Raw genomic sequence first — 25120 nt, forward strand, 5'->3', positions numbered from 1 at the left:
TCACCAAATCACTACAGTCAGAGATATACTGCAGTTGTTGTTAGCGGTGGTTTTTTCATTACCAATCTGTTGAGTTACACTGCCTGTTTGGGAGATAATATTGCTCATATCAGGAATTAATTCATAACACAGTGTTGTAAGTGTGGTGGAAGGTAAAACTAGAGTATTTTCATAGCATTTTATGTAGACATGATGGTGCAGTGTCATTTTCCAAAGCTCTCCCTGGAGCTAAATAATGGAAGTATTACATATATTTTACAAGGGATATGATAAATTGAAGCAGAATGCTTATTTGCTTTTAACAGGAACACATTTTTTTGTGTGCCTTTTTTTTCCCCCCAAAACCCCACAAGAAACTTTTGACAGAGTTACTGTTAAACTAGAAAGATATGTTCACTTCTTTTCCATAATTCAGCTTTACTGCTCCATGGGAGGATATTGCTATTAGAACAATAGTAGATCCAATATATTTTGTGCCTTAGTTTGTATGTGCAGTTTGGAACCACATCACTAACTGCAGAAATTACAGAACATCTACAGAAAGACAAGGATGCTTCAAATCAATGATTATATGAGTATGACTAGAGCATCTTAACTTGGATGGTTTGGAAAGACTTACGGAAGGTCTTATTCTATAAATATCCATAGGCAAAACAGTATAGAGGAAAGAACTAACTATTTCGTCTTCTGCTGATAGGACAAGGAGCCTTGTTCAGTTAAACATTAGGAAAAAAATAACAGCCCTTGAGCAATACAGAGTACAGGCCTGATGTGTGTATTCACTGACTTAGTCACATGTTGCCTTGGTTGCTTAAGTAAAGTCTATATACTAGACAAAAGCTACTCTAGGACTTAGAGTTATTTATTTAATTAAAAGTCCTGTAAGTCATGAGATGAAAATAAACTCTACATTCATTTTCTATATAAAAAATTAATAATCTTTCTGAGTGATTTAGCAGCTCTTCCCACTGGTGTCAGTTTGTGCTACAGACAAGGGAAAAACCAGCTGTGTTTCCTGACAATCACACAGAATTGCCTAACAGATTAAGTAGCTAATAGGAAGTAAAACATTAAAAAGTATATCCAGAATAATCGATTGTCAAATACTTTGCATGCAAAAATTCTTTAAAGCATATAATTCTTGTTTTCTTGTTTTTTCAAAACCCACAAAAATAGAGATTTTATTTCAAGGCAGAAAACAAGGAAGTTGTACCTTGGTGTCACTTTTTTTTTTTTTTTTTGGTCATGTCTGCTTCTTCTCCTGTGAGATTTTCAGAGCCCAAAATAAATCATTAGGTCATGCTGATGTATTTTTGGATGTTTTATAGAAGACTGTTTCTATACTTCTGAAGAACCTCTTGACTGTCAGAGATAGAGTATATATAGAAAAGTTTTGATTTGCTTGCCAAGCTAGCTTTTTAGCTCTCACAAAAATTCCCAGGAACAAAAAAGATCAAAGTTAAGATTACTTCAGTACTTATTTGATAGTACTGTAAACATGGTCTCCATTAAAAATTGTATAGCATTCATGGCCATGCCACTTGGCAAGTCTTTATTTCATCAATACAAGTTGCATTTGGGGATAGGAGTAACTATTTATACTCTAGACAAGACATATCCACTAACTGGGCCAGCATATCTTTGTTTCAGTTCTTAAGAACAATGTTAGATTTAAAGCTAAATATGTGCTTTCTCTTAACTTATGCTGTACTTTTGGATGATACTGACAAGAAAGAGAAATCTGTCCCAAAAAAACTTTCAGGATGCATAAAACTTCAAACTTCTCTAAATTTTGAATTCAGATACTTCCAATTACCAAGCCTGAAATGGCATTTTGCAAAAATAATCATTCTGTTCAAATAGGGTATTATTAGACTTGCATTTTAATAATCAGCTCTGCATGATGTCAATTAAACAATTGTCTACGTAAAACTTTATTATTTATTTGTTAGATTTTGATTACTGTTGCTAGGCCTGAAGGAAGCTAATTATTTCATCTCAATGCCAGGTTTATAAGTTAGCTGTCTTTAAACAGTTGCAGCTTGAATAATTTATCAAGGTTTGAAACAGTAATTCATTATGGATTTTTAAGAAATAGTATATATAAAAATAAAGCTGTGTGTCTTAGTTTTAGAATAACACTTTAAAATATTTAACTAAAACATTTTCTCTTTCTTCCAATTAAAGATTTTGAGAGACTAAGTTTCTATTCCTGGATGCCACAGCCTTTGAGCTGTGACTTACAAACAGGAGTAACTAATGAGACAAGTCCTAGCTGTCTACCTCAACCGTGCTGTTTCTGTTAAAAGCACAGCTCTAGATTTTTTTGTTAAATCATTGCTGGTTTGTCTTGAAACTGGACTGTAGTTTGTATGCTCAGTAACTTCTTCAGGAGTTCTTTCACAAGAAATTCAGACACCTTAATCTGTGCATCTGGAATGGAGCAGACACTTGGGACAGCATCCTCATCAGCAGTCACATATGTTATCCCTACTTAAAAGTCTGAGCCTTTATTGTTTGACCTTTAAGTAAGCTAACGAGGCAGCAAAGTTTTCAAGAGCTTCAACATGCTCTTTTACTTTGGATGCCTACTTTGAAATCTGGAAACTGTTTTTTCAGTTGCCCAGGCAAACCAACCCAAACTGAACCAAATTTTAGCTACTGTTTAACTCTTCTAGAGTTGCAGACGAGTCATAAAAGCTCAGATTTTTTTTTTAGAAGCTAGGACCCTGCTGTCCCTATATATATTTTTAATATGATGGATAAGATCTTGAAATACAAAGTAAATTGTTTTTCTTGTAAAACTTCCCTCCTTCATCAGACCATTTTCAAAATCTCAGAACTTCTGCATTGTGCTGATGTAGACTGTATGGGGGTGACATTAAAAACAAGGGAGGGATCCCAACCTCCGGCTTTGTTTTTTGGAGTTTCTTACTGCAGTGGTATTATTGTCATTCAGAATTCAATGGGAAAATGGATTGTTATATTTTGGGTTTTTTGGGGTTTTTTTTAATTTCTCTTCAGAAAAGGTAGAAAGAACTACCTAAAGAACCTAGCTGTGTTCATTCCACTCAGGAATATCCTATCATCTACGTAAGTAGAGTAGTTGGTACTCATGCAGGAGGCAAAGGAAGAGGGGTCTCTGTGAGATTTGAATTAAATTGTTCTTTCAGTCTTCCTTTTTCAGTATTATAGCTGAACCAAGCAAATAATACTACAAGACCCCATACAGGCAGGTGTTGTTTTTCGGGGAGTTGAGATTGGGGGTGTTGTTTTGGGGTGAGTTGAGATTGGTGGGGGGCGGAGGGGGTGTTAATTAATTTCTCTGCAGGAAATGAGTCAGACAACAAAATGCTATACTAGAGGCAAAACATAACTACAAGAAAGAGTTCTCTTACTTTCCAGTGGTAATAACACCAGTTTATTTGGTTTTTCTGCAACCATTGTTCACCTTGCCCTGGCAGAATTGAGTCTCTATGCTTACTCGAGGGCACTTTCATGTTCATGGTTGAAAAGCTGAACAGAAGTAGTGATCTATATTATCAGATGAATCCTGTCTACAGTTGTTGCTGGAAGAATATTTATTTGAAGCTCAAGGAATGAACTATAATTGAATACTTGATTTAAACAACCAACCAACCAAACCTTAATTCTGTAATTATTTTAGGTAGTATCATAAGGACTGTATTTATTAAAGTTAACTTTGTTCAAAAAACAGCATCCTTATGGCAAAAATAATAGTTGTCCTAAAACTTTTTCCATTTAAGTTATTAATTCAGCATTTCACTGTGTTAAAATTAAGATAAAGAAGTTATTTTCTGAGATGCTACAGATGCTTATCTGATTTTTTATGGATTATAGCTGTAAAATCACAGAATGCTTTCCAGACAATTTTGACAGAAAGTCATATTATTTCATGAGAACTTCTGGTTCTGTGTTCAGAAGACACACACTACTTTTTTTTTTTTTAATTTGACACATAATGTGCTTAAGAAACAAAATAATATTGCTACCACCAGGTTATATGCTTGTAAAAACAGTAGAAGAATTGAATGGAAATTTTGTTTTAAAACCTATTTAAATCAGAAAATATTATTTTGATCATATCTTCTTGTAAAAAATTATGATGTTGTAAGTTCCCTATGAAAATGCTTAATTTTTTCTCTTTCATTTTTCTAAATTAATAAGTTCTCCAAATTTTTTATTTTCATGTTGTATTTCCTAACAGCAGGAGTGTGTATGCTAATGTCATGGTGCCTATTTCAGGTGTGATAACAAACTCAGTACTCAAAATATAAAGTAAATGGATTTTTTTTTTTAAATTGGGTGATAATTTGCTAGATCAAGTTTTGTGTCAGTGAACCTGTGAGATATTTCTACATTTTGAATAAGAAAAGCTGCACATTTAGCACAGAATACATTGTACTTAATTTTAGCCATTTACAATTATGCTTCTAGTCTAAGCCATTCTATCTGTCTCTTTTTTGCAGTCATTTAAGAAAGGTGGAGGCAACCCCAATACACTATTTATTCCATCTTGGAATTTGTTATACTGTGGCATCATGGTAGTACTTATGAAATCTTCCTAAGTGCCCATTGTGCTGAGATAGCATGACATAAAAAAGTATTAAAAATAAAAATATTCTAAAGCACTCTATGTTCTTTCAAGGTATTTTCCAAAAGTGAATTTTACCCAAATTTTCATTTATCTGAAACTACAAAATGGCTTTTTGGGCTTTAGGGGGTTTGTTTCTTCTTATTTTGGAGTGATGGTAACACATTCTGAAATAGAATAAAGGTTCCAAATCAGACATCTGAGTTAAGCCACAGCGTATTGTTCCAACCACTTTCTCTCTCTTTTTTTTTTTAAGATAGTATGTCTTAATTTTAACCTTAAAATTTACTTTATTTTAGTGTTTCTAGGAGTGCAATTTATTATTCCTAGAATTTGGTGCAGTTTCATTCAGTTGTTACTGATATTTTGTTACGAAGCATATAGCTTTATGCATGGTTAGTCTTATTTCCCTAGAACTACTGCTTCTTGGTATAAGTTTACTACTATTTAATAATATATCAGCCATTCCAGATTTAACATCTCATTCTAAGCTTTATAATTAATCTAGGCAATCAGTAAATTGTTAGTCCTTGTTTGTTTGTATATTCATTATCAGTTTGTTCCTTCAGACTCTATGTAATATACTAAAAGCCACAATCTCAGGAATTAACTGCCTTATAAGTTTGTGGTTTAAGTACTACCATAGCTAAAAGAAACATCCCTATTGGCACAGCCTCCCTTTCACATCTACTGACATTACTCTCCTTTCTAACATCTCCTCTAACTGAAGATTAATACGAATGGAGGGATTTCTGTTTGCAGCTTTCTCTTTCTACTTTTTGTCTTTTGAGCTTCAGTGTCCTCAATTTTTTCACCAAAATTAAGTCACAGAAGTTTCTGGAGCTGGAATGTTTCATTAAGAATGTGTATTAACTAACTATACCTTTTCCCAGTCCCTTAAGAAGAAAATAAAAGCTGTATAAAACACTCTGTCTTTTCTGGCAAGGATGTTACCCTTTAAAACAGTTCTTAGAAAATTCCTCTCCATGAATTTGGTGGATGTCTAATCGATAGTCATCTTCTGATATTTTTTGCTCTCTTTTCATTTGTAGCCAATTCTCTGTTCTCTCAGCTTTGTCCTTCATTATTAATGCAAGACCGTTAGTAACATAATCATAGGAGAGAATCTGTGTCGGCAGTTTTCCTTCTGCTTTTCAAAGGTGACTCCGCTGCTCCTATTCTGATGATCTGTGGTAGTATTTGCTGTTACTTTGAGTTCCTCTGTGCTCTATTTCACCCTTATTTCGAAGTCCACATGGAAACCCTTCTCCTCCACCCAAACCGTGCAAAGCAACAACACACAAATACCAATCTCTGTAAAAGTTTGCAGCCATCCTTCACAGGTCTAAACAATTCAAAACTTTTTATTTCCTCTTTTAAAAACTTTAGCTATCCCACAATCTCCTCAGGGAAACCTGTGGGTCAACTGGTATGTAATCTGCTGGTAACTTGTGCTGCATATACTATTAATTGTGTTGAAATGAACTGTTTCCCCCTTTTTCTGTTCATAAAGTAATCACAGAACCCCACAGATCAGCCTGAAACTTCACAGATTTCTAGAGTTCACTGCCTTAAACAAAACTAGCTCAAATTCACAAGTCTCAAAATATTATAGAATATCTAACAGGTATTCTTGATAACCCACTATTCATCCATTTATCCATCCATGATTGACATGGATTTATTTCTCTTCCCATCCATTTCCACATTTGTTTCTCTTCCACTAGTTTCCATGGTCACTGGATTTCTTCTCACATTTCTGTTTCTTTACTACTTCTCCATTTTTTCCTGCTCAGTGCTGCTTTTTCTTCACCATTCAATAATTGCATTTCAAACCTTTTATGGTTTTCCATTTCCCAGATGATGAAAAATATTCCTAGAAGAAATCTTTTAATCTGTCCTTCTGTTCCATTCCTGCTCCAGTGTAATTATTCCAATTAATATTATCTGTTGGTTGGCCCCTCTAACTTTTCTAATTCTTCACTGCCTAACTCTAGACTTTTCTATCAAATCCTTTTTTCATTTTTCGGGCTCTGACTTCATTTACATTTCTCCTCAAATTCCACCAGTCATTCCTGTCTGATGTATCTTCTCATTTTAATTTTTCACGTTTTGGCAGCTCTAAAAAGGAGGTACAAAAATACCTCTCATCTCCCCTGAAAATTCTGAATTTTATTTGTTTGGTATTATTCTTATTTTTCAGTATTACTAGTTTTTATTCTGGGATTCTCTAGCATGCCCTTTGGAAAAAAGAAAACTGTAGCTCTATAATTTTTGTAACTTAAAAAAATCTTTTAATGTGTGTGTGTGGATTAACTACTGGAGTAACTATTATGTTCATTGATGTTTCTGATATTTGTTTCTATTAATGTACAACAAGGCTTTTCTTTAAGCCATTATAATGTGGAATGTTATATTTGCATGCTTGTCTCATCATCTTGATAAAATCAGCAAATACTGTGTCTGATTCAAGCAGAGTCAGAAAAACCTTCACTCTAAAACAGTGACTGTATATTGCTATACCGCTTCTGAACAGTGTTGGCTCCTTTGTTGTTACAGAAGATTTTTGCTACTTGAATCTTCTGGCAAATAGGTTTATATATTGGCTTGTACTTTTTAACTGTTACAAATATTGGATAAGTAATAATTTGTATTTTTTGTGGTTTAAGTTTTCTTTTACTTTTTTTTAATGTCACAGATTTTCTGGTCTTTATGTTATCTTAGGGAAATGCTGTATACTTTCCAAATATACTTTATTTTTCTCATTTCGAAAACACAGAATTTCATGCTGTGACAAGAATTATTTTTCCTTTTCAAAATATGTAACATAAAAAGCAACCAGGACTAATTCTTGAAATTATAGATCATCAATTCCTTGCCTATTCTATGTGGTTTCCCAGTATTACAAAGACTATGGATTCTCTGAGATCCTTCCAGTTCTGTGACCCACCTCTTTTTCAAAACAACTTTTTCCCCTCCTCCCCATGCCTGCAGGCTTGTTCCTCTTCATTAACATACTCAAACTTAATCTCTTCCATCTGGCAGCCCGTCCTTTGGGCTGCAGTCTGAGGATCTTTTATAGACATTTGTGCTGCTACTCTGCACTGTTCATATTTGCCTCTAGTTGCTGTAGCTATAAGTGACATATAGCAAACTGCATTTGTACATGAACAGGGACTGGGTTTTACAGCCATGAAGCTGCTGTCACGGATCCTGACTGTCCACAGGGTGGACAAACACCTGCTGTTTAGGAGAGCTAGTATTCATAAGTTAAAGAAACAAACCATTCCCATACACTTCACTGCAGCAATGGCCATAGGAGTTAGCAGAAAATCTTTTCAAAAGTTGTCTTTTAAATGTTCAAGCTATGGAGATGTTGTGAAAAGGCAGGAAGAACTTTGCTGACATTCCTCTTAGTTGTTTTGATGGCAGAGCACAATTTCTCCTCCAAGAGGGTAGTTGAGCTACCTGAAACACTTTAGTCTAGCTCGATAATCTTTGTCCCTAAATATATGGAAGAGTTGTTTGGTATTATTGTAAGATTATTGTGCAGAATTCTGGGCAGATCTGAGGTTTAGAGCACTTGGGAGACTTCAAAGCTGTTTGCTCTAACTTGTCGAAGTCCACCTTGACTACCTAACACCGCTTTGCCTTTCCATCCTGTGCTGGCTTTTAACAAGAAAAATGTTGTTTGAAGGAGGAGAACATATACATCGAGCAACTGATGAGGACAGTGGCAGTGAAACAGAATTTGTAACCCTCCAGTAACTGTAATAAAATAGACTTTGTTCCATTAAAACATGTATTTTCTTTGTATTAACTACATGAAATACTGCACGTCTGAAATTTGGGATTAAATTGCTGCATGCACACTGTTTCAAATAAAATTTTTCATTGTTAGTAACCTTGTAATATAACTATTTTTATGCCAGTCCTCATTATGATGAGAAAGGTTTATATTGGATGATACTATGGTTTATAATGAAAATATCTGGACAGTTAAACTCATGATGTGGTCTTCCTTGAGTCATGTGTTTTAGGGTGCATTTTAAATAACTGTTCAGTTGAAGGGATATAGATATATTTCTTTTTTCTTTTCTAAAGTCTGTAGAAGTAGCTCATGAATGATGCTATAAACTTTTAGTTCTTAAAAAAAAATTCATTACAGTGTGCTTAATATGCACTTCTTCATTCAAACAAGCCTGATTCAAAATGTCACTTAACTGGTATAAGATATGGAGCAATGAGAAATTACATATAATCTAGTTGGCTGTAGAAATAAGGATTATTAATAATATACATTATTAAGTAAAGTAAAGCTTATTGAAATATTGTACTTGTCACAGAAATAAATTACTAAAATTACTTGATTTAGTCAAGTCACTTCTAGGAAAAATGAATTGTAGCAGAAAGAGATATGGGTGATTTGCAGACATGCTCTCTTCTAGGACTGACTTGTGCCTAGTACATAATAAGAAATGTAGTTCTGCTGATTTACAGCCATCATTTAGAACTACCTAGAAGCTACCTAAAGTCCTGAAAAATCTTAAAGCCTAAATAATATCCACAGGATTAGAATATAAGTATTTCTGAAGCACTGTAGTTTATGGGCTAGACAATTTAACACTGATTCAGTCCATAGCACTGCGCTTTTAAGGCAGGCTAAATTCTTAGTTTTAGGCTGGAACTTGTGGCTACAGTCTTCTACTTACTAGTATTTTTTATCTAATCCAGAGATGTAACAATATAACTTTTTAGGAAAATCCCACAAATTTTTCTGTCTATAATGCAGATGATGAAACTCAACCACTTTCTGTAAGTATAGCCATCAATTTTTCAGGTGTCTTCTCTCTTTCTAAAACAATGTAGGAAAAGTATCTTGTCTTTTTATTAAAGATGTTGCTCAAAGAGTCAAAAATAAAACTTAGAGTAACTAGTTAAGATTCAGAAACCTTTTCTTTAGGGTTGAGATACCATCTTCTAGTATCTGGAGGTATGTAATAACATTGTAGGATAGACTTCTATAGAAAACTGTGGGAAGAAATTTCCATTCTGTTTTAAAAAGCCATATATATAATTTGTGATTAGGAATAATGTTTGTGTTCTGTTTTCTCAAAATTTTAATTTTACACTATTATTATGCATTTCAAACTTCAAATAGAATTAATCCTCTGACAATTTCATTATTTCTATACTTAGCACTTCATTAAAATAATGGCTTTAAAATCTCATTTACTTTCAGCTGAGAATATACAGTATTCTTCAGACTGATTGGTCAAAGTAATGGATTATCAGATTAAACACAGAACAAATTAAAAATGTAGTTTTTTTTAGTCTTTGAATATTTCTTAATTTCATAAAAATGTTTTCTTACATAGTTGTATCATTCTTATCAACCTAAGAGTCTTTTTTATTAGTACTGTCAGGACACACGCCATTTCAGAGAACTCTTGTGTTCGAAAGAGTTTCATTAGTATCTGTACTCCTGTTCCATTATGACTTACTCTTAAATGGAAATAAAAAGGGAAAGTTTCTTGCCTTTCAAAAAAATCACTATGATAAGAAGCCTTTAGTATTATCTTTGATATCATCAGTTTAAAATACAGAGAAAGAGTGCACAAGGAGACTTTCAACTTTGCCTTTTAAACCATGGGGCAATTGTCTGCCCATTTTTTTATTCATATCACATCAGAGTCAAGAGGATTTAACAGTCACAATAAAATTACTCAGTACTCAGCCTAGGAGGAGAAATGATGGACTCATACTAACACATCTGTGAGGAAAAAACTGTATTATAACACAAAACCAAAGTAAGCTATTTTACTTACCAAAGATAATTGGTACTCAAGATGGCAAGATAGTTCTATAGGACACAGGCTAGGCCATTTATGCTGTATCTTCTCACCTGGGAGCTCAGAGGCACTGCTTCAGCTTTACACAAGGTGCTCTGAATTGCTCTCAGAGAGGAAGCAGCTCCCACTGAACTCCTGAAGTTGCCTCCTCACTGCTTTTAAATAAGTAAAAGGCCTGTTCTGCAAGGCAGCAATGAAAGTAGGACCTTCACACAAACTCAAGAAGCATATAGTGAAAATGCCCTTCAGAATGCAAAAGCCACCAACATTGACTAAAAATTATGGTGTACTGCGTCTGAAAGTTTGTAAGTGGCTGGAAGTTAGGCTGCTGGATCCAATCCTCTTGGTGCTCTGCCCTCCAGAACTGATCCAGGTCTCATTAGTGGTAAAGTTGGACAATAACTCATGAAAGCATTAAAAAAAGTGGTTAACTGGACTGTAAAAAAAGAAAAGGTCTGTTCTACCTTAACATATTTCTTCCTCTCCTCTGGAAGTGGCTACCAGCACATAGCTTCTCAAAATTAAGGCTATATAGAAAACAGTGGCTGAAGTAATATCTAGAAAAATCCAGCAAAGATATAGCCCTTATTCATGAGCAAAAAACTTTTATCTTTTTTTTTTTAATTTGCCTTTTGACCATGCACCTCCAGAATATTTCAATATTGCAGATATTGCTGTTTAAAATACAGCTTTGCCCAAATATCTTATAAAAACATGCAGAAGGTTTGCGTTGATAAGATCAAGAAGTCGTCTTAAAGTGGAGCTGGTCATTTTGTTAGAACCAAAGTCAAATACCAGATGATTATGCATGTGTATGTTTTGACTTTAATATAGATTAACAATGGTTTGTATCACTCTACAGGAGTTTAATATACTTCTTAATATAAAAGGCAATGTAACACAAAGATGGCCATGGTTCTTAATGGCTTGTATTAGCTGGAAGCTATAAAATCATCCTAGTATTCTGTTAGAGCTGGAATAATAATTTACCAAGACAATTACCACATGGTGGAACTTTTTTGCTGCTCTAATTCAGTGTTATTAATAATGAATAAAATTGCAATTTTCTCAGGTTGCTAGGGGCAGTAGGGAATTATTTCAATGAATATTTCAGCACATTAGTTTAATCATAGTTCACAAAATTCAAGTGGGCAATATTTTATACTTCTAAGTTCAGTCTGCTAAGGGACCATAGTCATTAAATTGCAAACTATTTGCACTGAGGTCCATTCTATGATTTACTAGCCTTGTTAAAAACACTGTAAAAGAAAGCAAGCTGTGCCATTAATACTTGTAATTTGATGCTGCATTTGTTAATGGGCTCAGTGTGATTAATGTTTTTAGCAGCGGGCAGAGCATTTTGAGACAGGCAGTGCTGGGGCTTATAACATATAAATGCATGTAAAGAAATGCTAGAATATTGTACGTTTTAGTAATAAATAGTTTTAAAAGATTGTATACCCAAAATGGAAAAGCAGCAGTGAAATTATACTGTAATGCTTGTAAATACAGTTCAAGCCATGGTAGGTGCTGATGTGTGTGTTCTTTATTTTCTAGCCAACTGCATGACTTCTGGCGCTTGGATTACTGGGAAGATGATTTGCGCCGACGGAGGCGATTTGTTCGTAATGCTTTTGGGTCTACTCATGCTGATGCTCTCCTAAAAGCTGCTGTGGAATATGGTCAGTATTAGCTCATGCTTAAATATATAGCTCATGATGTTTTCTTGATGTCCATGAATCCCTGAGAATCATGTCCCTTCTTTTCTAGTGACAGTACTGAGAATTCCTAGGACAACATATTCTTAGAAAAGTGATTCTTTCAATTCTTACGCTGTAATGAACCAGAAGGCTTGAGCTTGTGGGCTGTTAAATTCTCTGATCCCCAAGGGATTCACATAATACTTCTCTTGTGTTCCCAGACGCTAATTTTGAGACACTGGTAAAAGCAACTAACTTGTCTCTCCAGAGTGACTGAACAAAACTTTTAGGTCACCAAACTAATGTGTCATAACTGTTCCACTGGAGACCTTTCATGAATGAGGAATTAAAAAATATCAGAATTTTTATCCTGGCATGCATAATTTCAGACAAAAGTATGTTTTTTCCTGCAAATCATGAAATGTGTAAGAACGAGTTTAATTATTTTTAAGGTTAACTTGTGATTTGAGTAGTGAACTGACTACATAGAAGCTTCAGTCTAGGAACTGAAGAATTAGATGATGTTTGATTTTCATGGAGATGTAGATGAAGTATAAAAGAGGAAGAAGGAACATGCTTACAAGTTCCCTTATATCATCTACGAGTTCATATGTTAGTGACTTCTGTACAGCAGACTGAGTCTGAATACTCAAAAAATCTAAAGCAAATTTATTTCTTATGTTTTAGCTGGCAAACCTCTCTAACATTTCAAAGATGGGAGTTTTTTAAAGAATGTTAAGATGGTTTTCTGTCCTTTTTTTTTTAATCTGTAATGCTGAAAAGAAAATGCTATGATTTGTTAGCATTTAGGAGTAAAAAATGGAAGTAATCATTCACAAAGCAAGTTGAACCTTTCAGCTGATGTGTAGCCAAAGGCCAATGTTGCCGGAAGTTCTGAATATGATAGATATAAAGCTAATTCTGTGTGACCTACATATTTCACCAACTTTGCAGTTGTTGAAGCAAATAGTTGGGATTCAAACAAGCTTAGACATATGAATTAATATCTGTGTGTGCAGGTATACTAGCAAGTGTAACTTAATACTTATTTAAACACGAAGGCTATCATGTGCAGGACTTCAAGTCATAAACTGCTCACGAGTTGGGTTAAGGAAGCCGTTTCCCCCAGCGGTATGTAGTATTTCATATTTGACAAAGGGTTATTTTCTCCACATTATTCTAAAACATCAAAACAGAGATTTTATGAGAGGCAGGTACAAAACTGTGCTAATTTCTGTGCTGCTTTTGAAAGGCAAATAATCATCAAAAGCACAGACTTTATATAACACCTGTTAGTGCATTCAGCATACAGGAAGATTAAAGCTCAGGTGTGTACACAGGTGGTGCACATCAAACTTAGTGGTGAATAAAAATTACAATAGACTGAAGTTTGCAGAATTAAAATAAATAATTCTAGCTTTACTCATATCTATTAAAATTAACATGGAATTTTAAACTAGCATGCATTAAAGTTATAATTCATGGTTTCTATCTAGATGTACTTACTTTTCAGAGGCTTAAGCTTTTGGATTTTAATAGTGAAACTTTTAGCTGACCTTTTTCTGTAAGAAAACATCCTTAACACTGATGTTATTTTTATGCCTCTTGGTGTTACTAATGAGTTGAATAATTTATGAGGTTGTCATGTGAAAAGGATTTGGTGCAGTTTGATGTACTTTTAGCCTCTGGTGTTGGAATGTGATTAATAAAGAGCTAGAGGCAGATTTCTTTTTTTTCCATAGGGTTTAACGTTCATTGTGGCTGGGTTTTTTTATTGGCTTTGTTTTGGTAATTTTGTTTGGAACAGTTTGATAGTAAAACGCCCCTAGCTTTTATAACTGAGCATATCACACTACAGAAAGAATTTAAAGCATTTAAAAAAAAAATCATACTGCATAGTTTTCCAGTAACAAATTTTATTTCCTGACCTCACATACTTTGTTTCTGAGAAATAAAGTATTCATCAAAGCAAAATTTGTTTGGCTTTTGTTTCAGTTTTTCATCTTGACTGATAACTCTAGTACAAGTAATGCTATTTTGAGTATCAGTAAAATAGTGAAAACATCTTAAAAGTTTTTGTTATCTACATTGACTGTCAGTTATCATTTAGGATTCTGTGCATAAATATTGCAATGGAGGAATGTTTAGTCAAAGCCTAAGTCAGCAAGCTTCTCAGTGTCTACGATCAAAGGCATCAACTTAAATAGGTCTGATCAGGCATTGCAGAAGAGGGCAGGCAGTTTCAGCTGAGCAAAAATCACAGAGCAAAGATGACAAAATTAATCAGTCATTTCTTTGGCAGTAAATAATAAGATAGGCTGATGGTTGCAGATGAGAGAATTTCGAGATTCCTTGGAGATGCGCCTGCTTAACACCTGATTTATCTGAGCTTGTGCAGCCATAAAGATATGACCTTGATAAACAAAAAAGTGCTTTACAGCTACTCTAGTATTAAATCAGAGTCAATGTTGGATGTATGAATACTGTAATTATATAAAATTTGCTATCATCAAGGAATAGAAGAGTTTTGGAAATTAAAACTATGTCTTTGATCTACATGTTTGTTTTAAAGAAGTAATAAAAAAGGTTAAATTCTACCTTGAAATGCTTAAAAAAAATGTTATTTTAGCTAATAGTGACTTCTTTCTGTAGGAAACATGCTATGTTATCAACTCCTGGAAAATAATATTATCTCAAAAAAATTCTGCTACAGTGAAGTTTCTATGTAACTACAGTCTGTTAGTCAACTCTGTATGCATGTTTGGATGTCCATCTTTTATAAAATAAAATATGTGTACATATTTGTATATGTGTGTGCATATGCATACATATGAATATATGTTCAAAGTACCTGACAAGTAAAAAATATTTCAATGAGAAATTATGACGTATTTCTATGACTGTATAAAACTGTGTGAAAAATTATAGTTTATTCTTATGGCTATATACTTAGCTGTCCTTAGAGACTGTATGTATGTCAGAGTCATAGCAACATTCTCCTTTGAGATTAGTCTGCTCCACTTCTAAGAATTTTATATTAGGCATTGGATTTGTTTGCAATCTCTTAAAATTACTTTCATACCCAGATTTAAAATGAAGGCATAATTAGTTCAGCATTGTATCTGCTGTGCCCTTTCACTTTAGTTAAATTCTTACTTGAATCGAAATATAGATTCATTTCTTCCTTTTGTGATGCTAAAAGGATGCTACTTACTGCAGTATCAAAGTGCAAGCTGTAATGGGATTTTTAACTACCTGGAAATTTTTAGTAGAGTTTTAATTTGTAGTGTCAGTAACTTAAACAGTTCTTATTCTAAGTTTAGATGGAATTTCAATATAATTGATTAAATTGTAGCCTGAAAAGAAAGAAAACAGAAAAGATTGTATAAATTATTATAAACTCTACTTTTCCTCCCCAAATTTTACTGCAGTAGATACGTGAAATATGCAGATATGACCCACAAGTCTTCTGTACATGCGGTGAAAGAACTGTCTCTTCGAGTTAATCACCTTAACAGTTTACAGTCATTGGAGATTATTATAGAAGAGACACTACTGTACCACCCTGCCAGTAAGACAGAATACAGGTCCACAAAGGTCAACTTAAGAGCAAAGTAGTTACTTTATTAAGCTTTGATCCTTCAGTCTTTAAAGATTGTGATCTACAAAAAATTTGTATATAGATGGAGTACAGGAAAGGCCACATTTTCTAGACTACACTGGAGAAAATGGACATGAACTCAGTTCCCATGTTCTAAACGTATATGTGTAAGGTGGTCAAATATATCTAGTGTCTGTGCTCGAGAATATTTAGCCTGTTAAGCTGATTATCATGACAGATCCTAAATTCTTAGAATGGAAAAAAAAAATGGCCTTCATAATGTAATATGTAATACGTTCAGGTTTTGAAATAAAGCTACATATGTTTTATATATGCAAGTTCATAAGCACTTATGGCTTTTGAACTTGCATATTTTAAGATGCTTATTTCACTATGTGTTTGGACATCTAATTAGCAATCTTATTTCAAGGGCAGTTCTAGCTGAAACAGACTGCAGATGGCTCTTCTGGGACTTGTCTTTAGTGTTGTAAGCTTCACCAAAATACTGTGTGTGCTTATTATCAGAAATATGGTCTCATTACACAAGCAGAATTAAAAAAGCATCAGGTTTGGAAACTGAAATGTTCAGAAAGATTGGAATATTTGTAAATCTGAAATCTGTTTTTGTGATAGCAGATGAATTTTAATGGACCATCAAAGATTCCTTCAGGCTTCTGAAGGACTTAAATTCCCAGAACATTTAGCTTCAAACAAGTGCTACCTTAAAAGAAAGTCTGTATGAGTTCCCTGCTATGAAACTGGGGAGCTGAAATACATGGGAACCCATACTCAAACCCATACTCTTCAGAATGAAGTATCTGCATGTCTCAGGGACCCTAAAGAAAGAATCAATTATTTTGAGGTCCTCAATGTTAGAGAAATGTCTCGAGATGAACTTTCAGAAACTCTAGCTCTAGAGCAACCCCTCAGTGCTGAGAAGTCCAAAACAGTTGATTCCCACAGCTTCCGAGTTCTATCTCATGAACTGCTGGGCTCCCTGCCTTCTGCAGACAGTATTAGAAGACGATCGAGGGAGGAGTGTCCAGAGAAACTGTTAAGAAGCTAGTTTCATTTGGTATGCACCAAATGTTGTTCTAGAAAGTTAAGTCAGTGTTTTGCAAACAAATTTACCTGACAATTTCACCTGATAAGACATTTGAAGAAATCATAATGTCCCATGAACTGGAGATGCTCAATTTCATCATCTCTGTTCAGAAGCTGTGTTGTAAAATCAAACACGTTATTCTAGGAAGTCTGAATGTCCACCTAGAAGCTAGTCTTCATTTCCCTCCTGCATTTTAAGTTTTACACTTTGATTTATTAGATTGTTGACACTAATGACATTGCTAATAATGTAGAGGTGTCTTTTGTCAGTGAAAATACCACTGTTGTTACAGTGGTAAATTCAAGACTTTCTGTCAAAGTGTCTTCATAATTTTATATATCTGAAAAAGTTAGTTTATTTTTTCTCAGTCATAAAGATCTCAGACTTCATTGTCTTCACCCTGTCTTTTTTCCGTGCTTATTGAAAATGCCTAATGTATTTCCAGAACAATTTCAATAACACTGATTTCAGAATCATCTATAAGAAAGAAATATATTTTTTCATTAACTGATTCCAAACTGAATGCAAGTTGAAGACAACTGACACTGGATCATCACTTATCATAGTTTTGCTAGCAGGCCCACTAAATGCATAAAACGCAGTTACTTTTCTAAGTGTATCTGCAGTGAGAGCATTCTGTCTGTACCATCTAAGAGATTAAAAACCAAATTATGCTTTCAGTTTTGTCTATGAAATATTGTTTTCTTATACTATGTCTACATGAACAGCCTTACTGTCCGGGTTGAGATTGTAGATCCTTTTGTTGGATTTTTTAACATTTACTTTTACTTATAAACTGATCCAGATATCTGTTGATCGCTAGTGACAGAACAAAAGGCAACAGGCATAAATTTTTTTTTAATGTCATGGTGGACAAACAATGGACAGGTTGTCCAAAGAAGTTGTGTAGTCTCCATCCTTGGAAATAATGAAAACCAAAAGCTATATGGCCCTCTTGAGCCTTATCTTTCCGAGATAAACAAAGAATATCTACAGAATATCTGGATCGGTTTAGTAGTAAAAGTAAGTGTAAAAGAATATCTATGTCTCTCTTATACTGGGAAGCCTAGAACTGAATGGCCAACACTCCGGGTGTGGCCTCACCAGAGCTTAGCAGAGAAGGATGACCTTCCTCAACCTACTGGCAACACTTTGTCTGATGCAGCCAAGGTTACCATTCACCATTGCTGGCTCATGTTCAACCTGGTGTCCATAAGGACCCCCAGCTCCTTTCTGGAGAGCTGCTTTCCAGCTGGGGTACCCCCAGCATATACTGGAGCCTGGGGTTGCTCTTCCCCAGATACAGGACTTATCACTTCTTGTTGAACATCATGAGGTTCCTGTCAACCCAGTTTTCCAGCCTGCTGAGATCCCTCTGGATTAGCAGCATGACCCTCTGGCATATCAGCCACTCCTCCCAGTTTCATGTCATGTGCAAACTTGCTGAGGGAACTCTGCCTCATCAGTCAGATCATTAATTAAGATGTTGATCAGGTATAAACCAGTTCTAATATCAATTTGCTCATGTTTGGTACATTTATTAATACTGAAGTTGAGTTTGTTGTGACTGCATAAGCCAAGACAATATTTTCTATCCTTTTTTTTCCCCCCTTTAGTTAATGCACTAATTAGCCACGCACACACACAATTCATAAAATATGTTGCTCTGGGGAAATACAGGTGATGACCCTTATCTAAGATAATTTCCCAAATTGATATTTAAGTAATATCTTAGGTATAAATACATAAGAGAAACTGAAGAATGAAAGCCCTTGACTAAAAGAAAACCCTGTTCCCTCACCCCATTCATGCACACTTATTTTAGCCTGTAAGTATATACAAGTTGACCATTAATTGTGAGCAGTTTTAAGAAATAGCATCCACTTTATGGGCAGAAAATACACATATGTTACTTGATGTTCAGTGGTGAGCATTTTAAGAATATGTATGCAATCATTAAATTAATCCATAAAAATGCTTCCATTTGGCAAGTAAGTCCTCTTTGTTCTTTAATCTACCATGTGAGACAAACATTCTGCTTCACTTGAAGCACCTAAAATAATACTTCTCCTATTACACAACTTCCTTTCAGTATATGAACTAACTTCCACATTGATTGTGAAATCTCCAGTGTACTTTGAATGAGTTTATGTCTGAATTGACTGCCTGAAGGAATCACAAAAATCTGTCTTTTTTTTAAGTGTAGCAATATAAGATTTTCATCTACAGCCTTATAATTGTAGCCCAACAGTGCCATCCACTGCTTCTCCAAATAATCTTCCAAATATTTCATCCTCACAGGATTTTAGGGAAAATATTACATATTGTGTCCTGTTAATATTTTACAGGGTAATTGCAAGATGCAGTTTTGTTTAAAGAAAGTCTAGAAAGAAAAGCTTGCACTAGGTAATAGAAGGATCTGCAAAGCACAATCTTAGTAGTGAGAATAATTAAATCTAAAATACTAGATTTAACTTGGTCTTATTTCTAATATTTCCTACCCTCTCAGTCATAAATATATTCTCATTAAACATATCTACTGCTATGGTAATCCTTATTTTTATAACCCACTGTAATGTAATGAAAGGCACCTACAAAATGTAAACAGCAATAGAATTAGCTTAGGTAGAGTACTGAACACTATTGTGCTGAATTGTACTGAACACTCAGTGTCTGAGCTGCTCTTTGAGTAAGTGATGAAAATGAGTTGCAATTGCATCCTATTAGCACTTTGCAGTCTCTAAATATCTTCGTCCTGTTATATGGTATTTCTAGCATAGAAATTTTTGTGGCAGCTTTATAATAAGTTTTAAGAACAGTTTCATTAAATGGCCATTTTTTTTCTAATGATTTCCTCAACTCTTTAATGTCAGAATCTCTGTCTTGATTGTAATTCAAACTTTTCACAGAGCCAAATAGGATATGAAACCTTTTCCCTCAAAACCTCCATGTTGGGTTTCAAATGCCTTTCCTCAGAGATTTTCAGGTTATCCGGCATGACCTGAATTTTAGCTGCTGTTATAGGTCTGAGCTAATAGATTTTACTGCAGTTTTCTAGTTTTTTACCAGCAGTTAGTATAACTAACTCTGTTTCTCACTTCTTCATCTGAAAGTATATGGTGCCAGAGTGTTCTTGAAGTAATCAAACTGGCCTGGAAAACCATTCCTAAGACATAAAAATTGCAACCATTGACAGTCTTAGAATTCTAGCTTCCTTTTTCTTCCTTCCGTCATTATATTTTCATGTAAAAAGAATACACAGTATCTGTCCATTCTGCCAAATGAAAGTAATTTATTTACCAAACCCCATAAATTACTATGATGATAAATATTTTCAAATCCATGTGATGGATGTATTTTATCTATTTATTCATTTCTATACTTAACTGACAAAGAAATAGAAGTTCTTGACCCATGTATATTCAGTGAATCTTACAGAAACATTTCAGAAGAACATTCTGTCAGTGAAAGTCTAGTAATAGTCCTTCAGGACAGATTTCACAGCTGGGTCAATTCAGGTCTCGAGACTCAGGTTTTAATATGTGCTTTTCGTATCTCCTATTTTCTATGCTTTAAATCTATATTAAGGAGTAAAAGCACTTTAAATCTCCATATTAAGGAGCAAAAGCACTTTAAATCTTCTTTGGCTACAGATAAAACACAAAATATTCCTTTTCTAAACTTTCTCCAGGCTTCTTATTCTTGATGTCTTGACTGCAGAACTTTGTTCTCCACTTTGTATGTAAGTGGAAATACGTATTGTTTGTGTTTTCTGAAGACCTGGCTAGGACGGCCTCCCTAGCACGCGGCTGGAATGGAGGGACATTATTTCAGCAGTGCCTCAACCTTTGCAACCTAGAGTTAGGAGATCATAGTATATAGATTTTAAAAGACTTTACTGTCCTATTCTTTCTGACAGTCAATAGGAGGCATGACAGGCTTTCAAGGCAATGAGCTCAGGTTTCTGCAAGTCTTTGGGCTACTTGCAAGGGTTAAGTCAACAGGATCAGATTGTGGGAATCTCTTCAATATCGGTGATTCCTTGTCTTTCACAAAACAAATGGAACTGGTATGTATAGATTTTGAAAATAAAGGAATTAATTTTCAAAGACAATATATATTTTAAGATACCTAAGTGTTTTGACTTATCTTTTTGCGCTGTTTAGCATTTATCACATAAAATCTATTTCTATTATATCATATTAACATTACTGTAGACATCTTATGTAAATAGTAAGATTTTTACACAAGAAACACAAAGTATGTGTTGGCTAGCTATTCCATATCCTTAGAAGTAGAGTGAGTTCTTCAATACCACTTATTTTGTGCATTTCATTATTTTATAGTGCTAGCTTTGAGATGCACAGGAAAAGCATTCAGTACTGTGAGTTCCAGTGTGGTGCAAGTTACAGGGCAGGGATCAAGAAACACCTTGTGAAAGTAGTCTATTAAAAGCAAAATACACTTTATGGAAAAGATAAATATACCACTAACCAGCATGATAAGGATGACACCTTGTTAGGAATTGCATCAGCATATTATGCATGTTTCCAATTATTTAATTTTGTTTTTCATATCATGTACATTACATCATGGCATGACCTTTTTCTTATCCTTATTGTGTGCCTGAAGAGTGTATCTCCCAGAGTATTTATATAACATCCTGAACATCATCTACAATAGATATACTTTCCTAGCTGTGCATAATGCTTGTGTGTTTTATTGGTGTCTCTTTTGCCATATAGCACAAGTCATTCAGTCCTATGCCCATAAAAAAGCTGATCTTAAATAGCAGCTCAGCTCTCATCTGAATGGAAAATACTGTTGCTAGTGCTTCCAAATCTAACATAAGCATAGAAATTTTGCAAGTATCCCTGCAGTTACATGGAATGTTTGTGCTCCTTGTAATCTTTGTGAAGCGGAATCAAAGATGTCACAGACCCCATGCAGCAACTTAATGGAAAGTGAAATAAAATACTGCTCTCCTTTTTTCTTTACTGCTGACTGCTGCTAAGATTTCTGTGAATTAGCTTTCCTTAATACACACACAGGCTTTCTGCCTGGGACCGTGATTACCATTCACCCGTTTCAGAGACAAAACAATGGAAATCTTGTCAGTTATCTGTTGATTGAACTGTTTTAATGACAGACCCTCAAAATCTTTTTATTACTGATATTTTGTGTACCACTACTGTTTCACTTTTCATCTTCTAGGCTGCATGAAACAAAGACATTTTATAACTGCAACTACTTTTGGTTAAAATAAGAATTAAAAAGAAATTAGTTTTAAAAAAGTGCAGAGTAAAAATCTGTTCTAAATCAAGGAAATAGCAAAGCTTTTATTTTAATTTGATAGATAATTGCTACATGGATAGATTACTTTGATAGATAATTGCTATTGCTAGATAATTGCTAACTTGGAGGAGATTATATATACAGCAGCCTGGCCCAAACAGAAGTGCTGTCTGTTGTTACTAGAATGTGGTCGCTTAGCAGCACTAAGAGTTAAACACAAATATCCCAGTGTTAATGCCACATTGCTGCCTCACAAATGTGTATATCCTGTAGGTGCTGCCCTTTGTCTAGTGTTGCTATAGGCATTGATCGACCCTGAAATATAAGTTGTTCCTCCCACCAGTTACTGCTGAAGTGAAAATATGTAGACCACTTCTGAAGATGTGGTCATCTGTGTGAGGACAAAATGAAATTTATACAGATAGAAACCACAGTGCAGCACACTTAAAACAGTTGGAACTGTACCACAAAAGGCAGCATAATGGAAAGTAAATCTAGATGTTCTAATGACATTTTTATATTTACAAATATATTTATATATAATGGTGACAGTCCTTTTATGAAACAATTGCAGGTGACATTATGTTTAGGAGATTTTCTCTGTGTAAAAACTGCATAAGATGGTCCTTCTGTATGTCTCAGAAGAGCAGAATTTCACTTGAAAAGATTACTATTCCAGAAAGCAATAGTAATTTCAGACATCGGCAAATGGCTCTCTCAAAGTACTGATCATGAGCTGTTGAGTCTTTCTTCTGTAAATAAGTAGTCTTGATAGAAATTGAAATGGTTCCTAACTACTGGAATTACAATAACTACTATAAAATAATTTTAAACTTATTTCCTCACCTTCATTCCCTGCGCTAGAGAATGAATTTTTTAGCTGTCCTATTATGTCTCTGTACAGTGGCTGTTTCCAAAGAGCTGATCTGTTTTGGATCTGATAGCAAAAGCTTAAGTGATGAGGGGCAAAACTGCCTTCTAGCAAAGACATAATCACCCATACTTTTGCCACAGAGAGGGAGAACTGAAAAATTAGAAGACAGACCACAGTACTACAGATACGTAGTATGTACTTTCTTTTTAAAAATATTCAGGTTTGGACCAATCCCATGGTTTGGAGGCACTAATTGTTAAATATTAGGTAAGGGTTAGAATTTTTGGGGTAGAATACCCTAGTATGGGAGTTAAGATCAAATTTCTTAGAATTATAGAATCATAGAATCATAGGATAGTTTGAGTTTAAAGGGACTTTAAAGATAATTTAGTTCCATTTCCCCTTCCATAGAGAGGGATGCCACTTCTATTTCATGGAATTTGAGAGATGCCGTGACATTCCTTACATGCCACTGCTTTATCAAGTGTTTGTATTTCCAAAGAGAATTTCATTTCTTTGTCATTATTAGCTTTTTCAATTAGAATTTTTTGGGAGCAGGGAGCAAAATTAAGGCCAGCATATGTGGGTGCAGTTCTTCAGTATGGAGTGTGCCACCTTAGAAGTCTGACAGCACTGATCCTGGCTTTAGGGTCTGCAAGCAAATATAGTCAGAACATGGCTTTTTCTGAAGAATGTGTGCTTAGGAACTAATCTAAAACTTTCCAGACATAATCCTGGCCTGAATGTTAAGACATGACACAGAGGTATTTTTCACTTTTATGTCATCTTAAAAAGGTTTTATCAGATGCTATTTCAAAAACATAGAATGCCTCGTTTAGCAGATTTATTTCATTATTTCATTATCATGTCATACATATTTAAATTCAATCACCTTTTGTTTATCACCTGTTAATTGAATTTTTCTATTGAAATAGTTTAATTACTCTCTTCAGTGGCCTGTCTTAAGAAACGTTTGCTTACATGTGAATATTTTGAATTAAGGATAAATGAAATTCCTTTTTGCTGTCAAAACCAAATTGTGAAAACACATTGCATGGCTTTGAAAATCAGTACACTCTATTAGCAGACCTGTCAATATAAAAAGTGCATTCCATTTCCACCTCTTGCTCTAATAACCTTTTCTATGTTACTCAGAGGCAGTTCACATAATCAGAGTATATTGTCAGCTTACTGGAGTTGGGGAAGCATGAAATGAAAATCACGTTAATATTGATCCAATTCTCTTACTTGCTAGTGTCCTTGATGTCCTTTGCACTGAGCAATAACTGTTGGTGTGATGTAGGTATTTTCCACTCAGCTTTTACTGTACTTTTGTAAAATGGCTTGAAAGACATTTAGGAAAATTTAATTGCTCTTAATTATTTTGCTTGTGTATCATCCTTGCCTGTTGAAACAATCCACAGCAGAATTTGGTTTCTTTCTCTAATTTATCAGAATATGCCAAGGTACTGCCTTTCAAACTGTCAGGGATTTGTAGAGGTCATCAGTCATGAAATATGAATCCATTCTTGTGTGTACAAGTTACAGTGGCAAACTACATCTTAATCCAAATATAAACATTTAACTGTTTAAAGTTCCCATTAGAGGGACTTCCTCTGGTTCCAGTCAGAATGAAGACTGCCTTTCAGGAGCCTGAAATACATTGAAATGTTTGCTGGACTGGGCATATCTGACTCTGTCACCTGCTGGCTGTTTGCAGTCAGTGCTGAATCACTGCAGGGTCCTTTCTCTTATGCTCAGAATTCCTGAAATCTCAAATATATATAATGGCAATATTGACAACTTCTAAAACTTAATTTCACAACCACTCTGAATCTGTTTTCCTATCTGTAAACTAAAAAGTATAATGAGTGCCCACCATAGTACGTTCACCTTTATTTTTATGAAGGATGCTTTTATTAATATACAACATTCTGACTTTAACTACAAGTATGTGTTGTTTAAAAAGCCTCAACCTCATCTGAGAAACATGTTCATTCTGGCCTTGCCTGTATTTTCAGTCTCCTCAGTGGCATAGCTTGTGTCAGTCTCATTTTACAATGCAAAATATCTGAGAA

General features: G+C 34.5%; 1 protein-coding gene across 5 annotated transcripts in view; it reads left to right on the top strand.

Moving 5' to 3' along the window:
- Positions 1–25120, top strand: part of NBEA (neurobeachin) — a 485382-nt gene that overhangs the window by 283759 nt on the left and 176503 nt on the right. For all 5 annotated transcript variants that reach the window (XM_017818603.1, XM_017818604.1, XM_017818605.1 and 2 more), the window contains one exon: positions 12025–12149. In XM_017818603.1, the coding sequence (XP_017674092.1) occupies positions 12025–12149 (125 nt within the window). The remainder of the gene's footprint in view (positions 1–12024; positions 12150–25120) is intronic.

The sequence above is a fragment of the Lepidothrix coronata genome, unplaced genomic scaffold (genome assembly GCF_001604755.1).
Source record: "Lepidothrix coronata isolate B3197 unplaced genomic scaffold, Lepidothrix_coronata-1.0 Scaffold69, whole genome shotgun sequence".
Taxonomy (NCBI): domain Eukaryota; kingdom Metazoa; phylum Chordata; class Aves; order Passeriformes; family Pipridae; genus Lepidothrix; species Lepidothrix coronata.